Source organism: Gymnoscopelus braueri, assembly GCF_963280865.1.
Source record: "Gymnoscopelus braueri genome assembly, chromosome: 4".
Taxonomy (NCBI): domain Eukaryota; kingdom Metazoa; phylum Chordata; class Actinopteri; order Myctophiformes; family Myctophidae; genus Gymnoscopelus; species Gymnoscopelus braueri.
In genome coordinates, this window is record NC_137605.1 from 23,719,299 (window position 1) to 23,732,542 (window position 13,244).

The following is a 13,244-nucleotide window of genomic DNA, read 5'->3' on the forward strand; positions in this document are numbered from 1 at the left end:
GCTTATTTCTCTCGCAAAATCTGGCAACACTGGTGAACATGGTGCGTTGCGCACTTACTTTTGTCTCACGTCGTTGCTGAGGTCAATGACCTGATGCTGAACACATTCAAAGTGAAACTCAAAGCAGTCATATGGCTTCTTGTTTGTGTTGCGCTTTCAACGCGTGATATGAGCGACATGATGCAGAAACGATGCTCACTTTACGCAGCACTTGCATCATCATAATAAGTTTAACCTTTATTCTTATATTCAACAGAAATGTGGCAAGTGGTTTTGCCCTGTCTCAATTTTCTACAGAGTCAGACACTCACCTCCTGTTTGCTTGTTATATGATACATTTAACTGATATAAGGAACTGAATCAACCCATGAAAACTGACTGTCAGTCAGCCTCCATAGTTGCTCAAGAGCAGGGGTAGCCTAGGCTACCTGCTGCAGAGCCGCATAATATGTGGCTCTTTAATAGGCCCTCTCCCGTGGCTCCCAGTTCCGTATGGAATGAGAGGTTTTATTTAGTTTTTTACATTTTAGTCATAATTTATTATTGTTGTAGGCATAAAGTTATTCTTACGTTCTCCTATAGAAATAAATAATATATTTTCATGCTTGGACATGTTTGTTTGCTTTCACCGCCAACGCTGCTGGCTTACTGGTTGATCTGCTTTGAGAAATTGGCAAACAATAAAAAATATATATATATTGAAAGACCAGAAAAAGCACAAATAAATAAGTAAAGCAAAGTTAGCAAACACATGGTGTGGCTCCAGACAGATTTTTAATGTCTCTTCTGCATAATGAGTACTTTCTACTTTTGATACCTTAAGTACATTTTGATACCAATACTTTTGTACTTTTGCTCAAGTAAATTTTGCATTCAGACTTTTACTTGTAACAGAGTAGCCTACCTCTGCATTGCAGTATTGATACTTTTACTTAAGTAAAAAAAATATGAGTAATTTTTCACCACTGACTATTAAGTCTTGCAAAACATGAGGGATGGTGTTTGTGTAGGAACTGAAATGTGCAGCGAGAATTCTATTTCACACTTGGGCTATATTTGTCATGAACATTGACATCTTTATGCATCAATAAAGATGAATGCGCAAATTAAAAGTTGCGTTGTTTATACAGATGGGGCCGCCTTTGGTTTCACCAGCATAATACCATACAGCTTATTGTTATAATCTTGCTTGACCTTGGCTGCACTGTGCACAGCCTCAATAGACTGGAATGCTCTGCCGTGCACAAAAGATAAGAGAGAACTAACAAAGGCTTCTGTTAGGAAAGGCAACTTATTAGCAAAAAACGAGGCTTCAAATTTTCCACTACGCAAGAATATAAGAACATTAACTGGAAAAATACTTGAAATGATCAAATGACCAGAGCAGTGTGTGTGTGTGTGTGTGTGTGTGTGTGTGTGTGTGTGTGTGTGTGTGTGTGTGTGTGTGTGTGTGTGTGCGTGCGCGTGCGTGTGTGTTTGTTTTAAAGGTCGGTAGGAATTTTCATGGCAGCTTCTTAATACACCAAACATTTGTAGTTTTCACCAACCTGTTTTTCTTTTTTTCCCTTTTTTATAATAGTTTTTTATTTTATTTTAGAGACAGTGTAACAGACGATACAATAAAAACACACAAAAAAAGACAAAACATTACTAATAATATAATATACAAAATAAAAAAAGGACACGAAAAACAAAACACATTGCTAGGTTTTACGGACACACCAACCTGTTTTTCATACAACACACGACTACAGTCAGGGTTGGCTTTGGCATTGAAAAATTGTTCCAACATAATTTCAACAGAAGTGTGTGGGGGTGCTCACCACTAGCCTGGCACTGGCCAGACTGATAACGTGGATTCACTCTCACGTTCCTCCCCGGTATCAGTCCAGACTGATACCGGGGAGGAACGTGAGAATGAATCCACGTTATCAGTCTGGCCAATGCCAGGCTATAGCTCACCACGGCCCCTCTCCTCTCCTGTGCGGGAGGGGGATCATAATAGGCCTGCTTCTGGTGGACCCTCGCCTGGTACTGCATCTATCATGTAATCACTGGGTAGGAGCTTTCTGGGCGTTACATGTGGATGGACAGTTCCACGTCCTGTCGGCAATTTCGCCAGTAGAACCGGCCGGGCCTGAAATTGCCACTTTGGGGTACTTGGAGACCCCAAAGTGCGCCCTTCCCCACCGAGCCATGGACCAGCTGGAGTACTTAAAGAGGTGTTTGACTTTGCTTCCCTCCTAGGGTGCCTGCCAGCTGTGGTGCAGCAGGCGGTTGATGATAGAGAGGCTAGAGCCCAATGTGAGTACCGGTAATATAAGCCTTTACTGTCCTTATCCAGAGCTGACACCGTGGATCACAGGGGGCGTTGACATTACGATCCAATTCCAGACCCGGTTGAGGATAACAGTAACACCGCCATCCTTTGCTCTGGGGGTAAATAGTTTTGGGGGCTGGAGCTATACTTACTGTTCCCATTGTTAGCAGCAGTGTTGTCAATTTGAGAGCCGCTACCATTCTGTTCTTCCCAGTGCTGAGTGGTCGAATACTGGCTGTATGGCCCCCCTGTTGACCAGCATGGCACTCTGGATGGATGGCTGCCTGGGCTGGGCTGGTGTTATTGTCCCTATAGCTCACCGGCTGGCACAGCGCTCTGGGAGGCTGGCTGGGCCTCTAGCAGTGCACTCAGATGGAAGCACAGGCTGTTCCCTAGGCTGAATGATGGCATGGTTAGCCCCCCCACTGTGATGACGCTGAAAGGCTATGGTTTCAGACTGAGCCCATGCAGATAGAGATGGGTGTACATCCGTAATGTCTCCCCAGTGAAGCCAAAGTGTCTTGGATGTCAGCCAGCCAGCCATCACCACCTCACCACATCACCACATCCATCCACCCCCACCAAACTCTAAATAAACTACACACATACAGTATGAAAACAAATGGACAAATGAAGTAATGGATATTAAAAAACATTAATCACAATAACCATGCAAAACATTCCCTAACTGAATAACAAGCACAATTAATACCACAACAATATAACTTTGGGTTAGGGCGAGGCATATTGGACACATACACACGTACGCACGCATGCACGCACGCACGCACGCACGCGCACACACACACACACACACACACACACACACACACACACACACACACACACACACACACACACACACACACACAGGTGGCCACAGTTTACACACACCTTATCACATCTATTATTACCGAGCACATTGCAATTGAGACATTCTCTGATGATGCCAGACTGTGGGTTTGAAATCAATACTATATTATAATCACAGTTTTGTAAGGCTGCAAAGCACTGGCCATGTTTTGGGGCTTCTTCCTAAAGAGCTGGCTTTGCTTGGCATTCAACCAGGGCCAGGCGCCTGCTCACCATGGAGCTGTTTATTCAGATGGTCTGTTTACTCAAAGACTTCCTGTGTGGTCTGGTAACTGAGACAAATCCAAATCTCATAATACTTCTCATGTCTGACACAGTGAGTGACACTGACACATGAGAGGCAGGGGCTGTTATATCTGTCGTTCTGTAGCCTACAAAGCGACTGCTGTCATGAATAACCGACCGTTGTAATTCCAAACATGTCCAGTGGAGGGCAGAAGAGAAGAGGGACGTTTTCAGCGGTGTTACTGCGAAATTGGTACCCTATCGAATACTGTGACTCCAGAGAAGTTGCTGGTTTACACAATGTAGATACATTCTAGAACGAACTCGCCTTACACAAACGTCAACCTCAATTAAATACTTACCAGAATATTTGCAAAATATTTACCCAAGTACTGTAGTATTTGTTTTACAATTTAGAGGTATTTATTTTTATTTTTAATTTCCAATTTCCAATACTTTTACTTCTACTCCACTGTCTACATCTCAGAGGCAAATATTGTACTTTTACTCCTCTACAATTATTTGAAAACTTGAGTTAGAAGTTACTTTGTAGATTTTGATTATTATTACAAAACATACATACATATTTTGGCAATTTGAAAATAGCCAATCTACTAGCTCACAGTGCGTCGTGACTTTTACTTGTAACAGAGTATTTCTACATTGCAGTATTGATACTTTTACTTAAGTAAAACAAATGTAGTACTTTTTCCACCACTGATAGTCATTAGTTTGTCGAATCCGCGCACACAGAGGTCGCACATTTCGGTGTAACACCGGAAACAAGACTCTGTCGAAACGGAAGCTCTGTTGTGAAACATTCTGCAGAGGCATTCAGGAGGAGGAGTGTTTTCTGGGGAGAACTCAGACATTGTCGTCGCCGCGACGCTAAAACATGGACAGATAGTTTGACATTTCTGTCGGTGAGTTGGTTAATAAACACGTACGCCGCAAACACAGAGGCCAACGGGTTGTTAACGCGAGGCTTAGTGCCTGATGCTAAAGTAACGGTGTAAGCAGCTAACGTGCTAACGTTGGCTAACTGCTATTGTTTTTAGCACTAGCATCAAGTGCATTATATCTGGTCTGATTCTTTAAATATAGACGTTCGTTGTTGGAATGTTATTTGTATTTTTGTTATTATTATTATCAACAGTTACTAGCCTCAGAGCTTAGATACTTCTGGTAAAGTAAAAAATATATTATTTTACAAAACCAGTATCCCCTCTTTCAGATATTAATTGCATTTGGAATCTATATAAGTTTATTAAATTGATTTAAAATAAGAAATGCAAGTTTTCTTTTTCTTCTGTTCTTTACTTCTTGCTGTTCTTGTGACTGTCTGTCTGTAGCCCTGGTGCGTGACTGTCATATTTTATGACAGTCATGGATGATCTTCGAAATAGTGTTTGCACTTTCTCCCTTTTTGGTCCGTAAATCATCAAAAACACTCAGATTTCAAATACAAAGTGCTTACCCCATGGCCATGGATGTTACAATTATGTACGGGCCCTCAGAAGTACCCGTATTTTCCGTATTGTTCGATAAAAAGCATTTTAATCCGACCGGTGGCAATTTTCTCCATATGCTTTCAACCACGCGACCCTATTGGTTGGGAGGTGTATTGCACTCTGATACATTATAACGCTATGAGAAAATGGCCACTGATCGGATTAAAATGCTTTTTATTGTACAATATGGAAGATACGGGTACTTCTGAGGGCCCGTACATAATTGTAACATCCATGGCCATGGGTTAAGCACTTAATATTTGAAATCTGACCGTTTATGTAGATGTAGCACCAAAAAGGGAGAAAGTGCTAAACACTATTTTGAAGATTATTCATGACAGATGACCGTCTTGGATCTATGGCTGAGTCTGTTTGATGCGTTTTAAGAACTGGTATGTCTGATTGTTGTGTATATAGAATAACACTTTCTCCCAACCTCACATCTACACTCTCTTGTGTTGCTAGATTTACAGACCCTGTTCTCTTAAAGCGGAACGTAACCCAATTAGTGAACCAGGTCTGTTGACTTGGGAGTCGGAAGCTACAGCAGAAGGTTGCAAAACCACGGACCCCCTCCATTCCACCCGTGGCCAACGGGATGGCTAACAGCACCGCAACCCCAGGGAAGCCCCTGGGCACCCCTGGCCCTGCCGGTAGAGTCAGCCCAGAGGGATCTCAAGTCAGTTGATTCTGTTTATTTATTTTACACACTAGCTAAGTCTGTGACCCATTTTTAATAGGGGCACATCTGATTCTGTTCAATATTGTTTGTGAAACTATATGCAAGAAAAGTGGTTGCAATTTGTCATAATTCATAGCTAAGAATAATGATTGTATTTTATGACATAATAGCGAATAGTCATAATAGCGAATTAAAGGAGCACTAAGCGATTTTCCCCAAAGCTTCTTCCATGTGTTATAAAACAGATGATTCTTGGCCTTCCCTTACCAGATGATTGGATGAATGTGTCCATTTTATTTACACTGTTAAAACAGAGTAGTTAGAAAATACACATACTATTAATACAATACAACACAACACAGGTAAAGCAGGTAAACAAGATGTTGCTGGTAATCCGGCCCCTGAAAGAGGAAATGGGGGCGTGGCTGAGGAAACTTGTCAATACTTGGCATTTCTCGGTATGAGTGCAGCTGAGCCTTTTCTGTGGAAAGTTAGTCCTTCTGGTCACACAGTCTGAACATGGCAGCCTTTCATGGCAGATCAACCCACGATATGTAGAATAGAATGGCACATTCTAAGCCAATGAACCAAATTGAAACTTAATCTTGCAAATATACATTATTTTAATACTGGGAACGCATCTGTGTGTCATTTTTAGATTTCGTTGGGCTATTCAAAAATAGCAGATCTACAAGCTCATAGCGCGGCACCGAGTGCCGCGCTATGAGCTTGTAGATCTGCTATTTTTGAAAAGTTGTGCAAATGTTTGAATTTTTTTCCTTTTTTTTGGCGGACATTCGTAACTCAAATCTTTGCTTTTGGGGGTACCCGGAACGAAATATTTTACAAATGTTCCCTTTAAAAATATATATAATCCAAGATTTTGCCACGAATTTTCTCGATTTTTCAAAAATAACAAGCTCAGAGTGCCGCGCCATGAGCTTGTATATCTGCTATTTTTGAATAGCCAAAGAAATCTAAAAAATGACACACAGATGCGTTCCCGGTCTTAATCGGTTAAGACAAATAGTGTAAGACAATGTATATTCATTTTTGTAAAATATTACATTATTGGTCCAAAAAACGTTGTTCATTGTTGTGACTTTCCCTGGCAGGTGCTCAGTAAGAAGAAGCTACAGGACTTGGTGAGAGAGATCGACCCAAACGAGCAGCTGGATGAGGATGTGGAGGAGGTGGGTCTGCAGTTGGTATTCTCTCACATCTAAGCCATGTGCTATGAAGTAAACAAAAAAAAGCATTGAGGAAACTTGAGCATGGTGGAAAATAAACAAGTATTAAGCTGTTGCTGACAAGTTTTCTTCTCTACCGGCTAGTTTAGCTGGTAACCATCAATAATGTCCTATTCCGTTTTAAATAACCTAGCTGGATGTGGAAGTAGTTTTAAGTGGCTTCTGATTTAAGGGCATCTACCGTCTGTCTCATTGTGTTAGCTGACCAAGGAGTGGCTTCCCTTACCAGAACATGGTCTGTACAGAAATCTTAGAAGAACTGGAAAGGGCTCGCACATAGAAATAAAGAGATCAGACTATAAGTGGTTGCAAATAAAAAAAATAATTGGAGGGTCCAGGGCTTGTACAGAAAAGTGGCAAACATTTCAGTCCTCAAAGGGATTATCGTCAGTGCATGGATGACACATTTGTGCACAGTTACCTTTCATACATGGGTCTAATCAGCGTCATTATAAAGGGAGGAAAGACATGCACATCCACACTCAAAGGTGGGCAGGTGCTAAGCGAAAAAATATAACATGAAAACTGAAAGAGAACGCTCGCACACTGTGGGCTCCAGTTGTAGAATAATTTTATTGCACCCGAGTGCTGCTGTGACATTTCAGGCTCTCGCCCTTCCTCAGACAGTGTCTGAAATGTCACAGCAGCACTCGGGTGCAATAAAAAAACAATTCTACAACTGGAGCCCACAGTGTGCGAGCGTTTTCTCTTTTAGTTTTCATCTAATCAGGATGCACTCGATTTGGTTTGGAGCAAACCAGAGCACAGCTGTGGTAGCTGAACTTTTGTTAACCCATTGAATCCGGGAACGCATCGTCTGTCATTTTAGATTTCTTTGGCTATTCAAAAAATAGCAGATATACAAGCTCATAGCGGTGCCTCGCTATGAGCTTGTATATCTGCTATTTTTTTTAAAATCGTGAACATTTGTGCAAATCTTTGAATATATATTTTTTTAAAGCAAACATTTGTGAAATATTTTGTTCCAGGAACGCCCAGAAGCAAAGATTTGAGTTACAAGTGTTCGCTTTAAAAAAGATTGTACTCAAAGATTTACACACCTTATCACTATTATTCTAAAAATAGCAGATCTACAAGCTTGTAGATCTGCCATTATTTAGTAGCCAAAGAAATCTAAAAACGACAGAGATGTGTTCCCGGTTTCAACGGGTTAACCACTATACAGATAGCTTGACATTCTTCTCATCTCTGGTTCAGATGCTGCTGCAGATTGCAGACGACTTCATAGAGAGCGTAGTGACAGCTGCATGTCAGCTGGCACGCCACCGCAAGTCTAACACCTTGGAGGTGAAAGACGTGCAATTGCATCTGGGTAAGTTTTGGCTTTTTGTCTCGGGTTGTCAAAAAAGGTATACGGTGTGTGTGGAACGGTGCTGTGCTGACTGCCTGTGTGTGTGTGTGTGTAAATGTGTTTTTCTTTTTTCAGAGCGCCAGTGGAACATGTGGATTCCCGGCTACGGCTCGGATGAGATACGGCCCTTTAAGAAGGCTTGCACCACAGAGGCTCACAAACAGGTCTGTTTCTTTTTCTTGTTTGCACATTCTTTGAAAATATCCTGGGTGATGTTTCTGAGGTGGTATAGGAGAGTAGTGTCGGCCAAACTGACCAATAGAGACATCACTCAGGAAATAGTCTTTACCACTTAAAGGAGAATTCCGGACAAATTAAGTGTTATCTTTCATGTCTCGTTACTCACCTAGCGACGTAAAAAGATGCTTGTTTCTTTGGATGCTTGTTTCTTTCCAGAACCTGGCAACTCGTGTTGCCAGATTCTGGAAACAAGCAACCAGTGTTAAATCGTTAGCCATTAACGGCAGGCTCGCAGGAATTTTCAGCGCATGTTTGACTATCATGAGACTCTACAATGAATCGTAGTAGAGAAAAAAATAACATTGCGTCGGTTATAATAGACGAACTTCACTAACCCACTCGCTCCCATTATAACAACGGAGGGTGTTTAAAAAATGACGATAGGGGAATATATGGAAAAAAAGAACGCCACTTTTTACGTCGCTAGGTGAGTAACGAGACATGAAAGATAACACTTAATTTGTCCGGAATTCTCCTTTAAGCCCTATATGTGTATATATATATATATATATATATATATATATATATATATATATATATATATATATATATATACGCTTGTCACAATTATTACCTAATCGATAATCGAAATTATTTTTGCATAATTGTTTCCATGTTGTCGTTACCAGCTTTTTTTTTACATAAAAATGATTAAATATGTACATTTCTTTGTATATTTCAGTTATTTGTCATATCTGCCCTGTGCAATTTTTGATTACGAAGCCCTAAAAGGCTTCATATGTTCCAATGTTCGACGCCAAACACACAATTAAAATAGTTAATCGCAATTATTTGAGTGACAATTAATCGTCAACTTAAAATTTGTAATCGTGACAGCCCTACCTATATACTTAATCGCAAGCTGAATAATGTAAATATGGCTATTTTCGCTATTTTTGAACATTACTTTTTTGTGTGCCTATAATCACATGCCTAAAACAGTGAAGCCAGGTTGTTAAAGCTCCTTAATGTTCATGTCATGCCTGGGATTCAAACCCGGGCCCACCTACATTTCTCAATAGAAGAGCAGGGGCGACCAAATAAAAGCACAGCAGATGTTATTTTGGATACCATAGTCTACTGGGTCAAAATAGAGTTGTATATGGATTGCAGCTTTAAAGGGGAATTTTGGACCACGGTTTTCGTACCTTTTCTATGATGTTATGATATCTTAGTATGAATGGTACAGTAGAAACATTTCATAACTCCATTCCGGGTCCGCCACAGCTTAAAACGTGCACCAATAGGCCTTGCAGAGTTATGACATTTTTCTACTGTACCATTCAGCCTAAGATATCATATAACATCATAGAAAAGGTAAGAGAACCGTGGTCCAAAATTCCCCTTTAAGGCTCTTTAATGCTGCATTGTTGTGCACACCTGTAGCAGCCCTAACCATTTGGCATGTGTTCTCATTTTGCAGAGGATGGCACTGATCCGCAAGACAACCAAAAAGTAACAAGACTGCAGCAACACCATACAGTTGTACCAGACCCAATTTGTGCTTTTCTCACTCTTTTACAACTGGGATTTTTGGGGGACTCGTATGGTGGAAGATGAACAAGGGGGGGGGTCGGTCTAGGGCCATAAGATGGGAAGGTGGTGTATGTGGGAGGGGGGAGGGAGGGGGTATATATTTCTTATGATGGAAAGTATTTTTCCACCATGTGTTGTCTTGCCCACTTCCTTTTGTGTGTTTTGTCAGCAATATCACACAGTAACGTGGTGCTTGTGAGTTTTCCCTCTTTTTGTGTTGCTGTTCATCTCACACTGACAAAACTCTGTTCATTAAGTATGTTGTTTTTTGGGAGGGATTGTGACTACTGTTGGACCCACTATGCCTTTTTGATAGTATAACATATAACGATGCCAATGGTTTTGGATTTTTCTGTCCCCTTAAAAAAATTGTCTTTGAAATTATCTTGCCAATAGCTGACAATCTGAGTTTTGTGTAAGCCAAGTCTAAGCAAGGCCATGGCTGTTCTCTCCACGCAAGCTATTAGATACTTTAATAGTTTAGTTTTGTAAAGGGGTGATGATACAAATGTTTCTCTTTGTAAATACTGCCCGCAGTACACTTATTAGTTTTGATCATTTTTTGTCAGACGTGTTGGCTGTCGTGTATTTAGTGTTTCTGTCACCATCTTTTTTCAGCTAGCCTCAGAAATGCACATTTTTGCATTTATCCATGGGTTGTCTTCTATAGGGGAACTGATAGCATAAATGTAATGGAAAATAAATGATCCCCAGGTAGTGATGTTTCATAAGGTTTCACTGGTGGGGGAGAAATCCTGAGTTGATATTATTAAACTAGACTAAGTTTGTAAGTTTGTCTTCTTTTGCCAGACTGAAGTGGACTGGGGTTTGGGAACGGTGTCCTGATATTATGGCATTTTTGATTTTGTAAAACAGCATTTTAGTTTAACCTGTTATTTTTATGCCATAAATAAAAAATAAGATTCATACATCACAGTGCATTTCATAGTTTTGTGTTTCAGTGTGCAATGTATATAAACTCCTCAAAAAAAGTTCTGAAACTTAACTTCGGTCGATTATTTCGCCCCTTCAATAATATCAATTGGTATTGTATCGTTATCGTTGATTAGTCACCTTTACAATTGTGGAATGAGCAACAAAGCTAAACGTGTGAGTAGTGCCCCCCAAAGATTTGCCAAAATCCCCCAATATGCTTCTGTTGGTCGCTCTAGTTTTTGAGCGTCCTGCCAGTCAGATGTGTGACTGGCACCTGAGCATGGGTCCTACAACTTCGACAGAGATCCGTCTGTGGTACCGTTGTGCAAATCTTGCCTGTAAATCTGGGAGAAAGCCTATATGGTTCCTCAGTGAAGCAAGGGTGAGGAACCGGTGGTCTTAGGGTGTTTTCTTCCTGGGACGGCCACTTCGCGGCCTGTCTTTCACTTCACCAGTCTCACGGAACGTGGTCCTAAGTTTGGAAATGGTATCATTGACAGACACCAAATAATACTGCCACTGTGTAACGGAACACCAGCTTCCACTTGCCCTATTGCACAGGCCTTATCCTGAAGGGACAAAAACGTGGCATCTTTCCATGGGGGCAGTGTTGCTGCTTGGAGCATACACAAACTCGACAAAGTTATAGGACCCATGCCCAGGTGCCAGTCGCACACCTGTGACTGGTGTGTAATTGCAATTTAATTGCATTATGATCCAAGGTTTATACATCTGAGTAAATAGAAGAGCCAGGTGGATCGAGGCCAAAACATCTTAGCAGGATTGATAGGATAGTGAATCAATGATACACCTCCCCCCCCCCCCCCCCCCCCCGCCCCTAAAAATGGTCCAGTAATCAGCAAATTTCTAGAGGTCTAACAATGAATGTTTGTATGAATCTGGGTCATTTCCAGCAGTACAGTTGAATTGCATATACAATATATTCATAAAACAGAATGATGCCATCTTGAGAGTAAGACACTGAACCCCAACTGCTACTAATAGTATGAGTAAATGCAAAGCATGAATTCCAGTGATGTGCAAATGTACTTGACAAATACCTCAACAACAACATAAAGGATCACACATAATCAGAGTCTTGAGTTTAATAGAGACCCTTCATAACATTCCAAAAGAACTACATTCAAACATCCACAGCAGAGCTTTGTACACAACATTTTAATTCTAAAAATGATGTACACACAGCCATCTGCTTTTAGGAGAGGTGTTTCCAAATTTCTGCTTTGCTAAAATGATTTTCCAGCACAAGTCAGACAGTGACTCCTGCTATGAGACTGGACCAAACGATCTGTCAGTCACCATGTTCCGAAAGCATTAGAGCATATTATCTACCCCAGAGGAAAACCCAACAGTTGGTCATCCTTATTTGCAGCCAATGATCATCAGAACCGCCGTCACGGCCAAGGATCACTGGTGACAAAGCCTCATCTGGTTATTGTGGAAGAAGCAGCAGGTTCTTCATGTGTTCCTGTGGCTCCTGGCATCGTCACTTGTACAGAAAATGAGGTCATGAGCCAGACTATTGGATTGAATTAGTTTATTTTTTACAACACATCAAGCACCTGTTAGACTGGACAAAGCAGTGATCCTTGATCCAAATTGAGTTAGGCTGTGGCACCGACAATGCCTGTGGTCAGTCACCCATCAGAGTACATGATTTCATCCGCCTTAATTAAAGTTGGCAGCGTACTCCAAATGAAACAAGTTTGACTGTGTACAGCCAGGTGCCCGCTGTCATTCTGAAAAGCTTTACGGAGTCATCCAACTCAAAATGATATACTACACTGAATTTGGCAATTGGATGGAAATGTATCAGCAAAAGTAATTCCACCTGTCTTTATGAGTATCAATACTGAATATGAATAACAGGTAGCTACTGTTTTGAGAGAAGCTAGAGCTGTGGAAAAGATATTGTATACAGTGTACAGTATTTCAGTCATAACATCAATAGGGTGCCTAACTGAAATGCAATGTTTGTCAATAGGCATGATTATTTAATGAACTTTGGCAGAGGGTTGTGCTTGATGGCCAGATTTAAGAATTCAAAAACCCAGCGTAGCGATAGTTCAGGTATAGGCACGGAAGGCAGGAGGGGTACGTTGCGAGCTCACGCTCCCCGGACCCCCCCCCCCCCCCCCCACATACACATACACACACGCGCGCACACACACACACACACACACACACACACACACACACACACACACACACACACACACACACACACACACACACACACACACACACACACATTCATTCGCTAACAAGTTCATTCATA

The 13,244-nt window shown here is 41.2% G+C and overlaps 1 protein-coding gene across 1 annotated transcript; it reads left to right on the forward strand.

The window, feature by feature from the left end:
• Positions 1-4,215: 4,215 nt before the first annotated feature.
• On the forward strand, positions 4,216-10,938 carry taf12 (TAF12 RNA polymerase II, TATA box binding protein (TBP)-associated factor). Its single transcript, XM_080426325.1, has 6 exons — positions 4,216-4,341; positions 5,395-5,608; positions 6,727-6,804; positions 8,080-8,194; positions 8,309-8,397; positions 9,897-10,938. The coding sequence occupies exons 2-6, from the start codon at positions 5,528-5,530 to the stop codon at positions 9,930-9,932; spliced, it is 399 nt and encodes a 132-aa protein (XP_080282451.1). The 5' UTR covers positions 4,216-4,341; positions 5,395-5,527; the 3' UTR covers positions 9,933-10,938.
• The last annotated feature ends 2,306 nt before the right edge of the window (positions 10,939-13,244 follow it).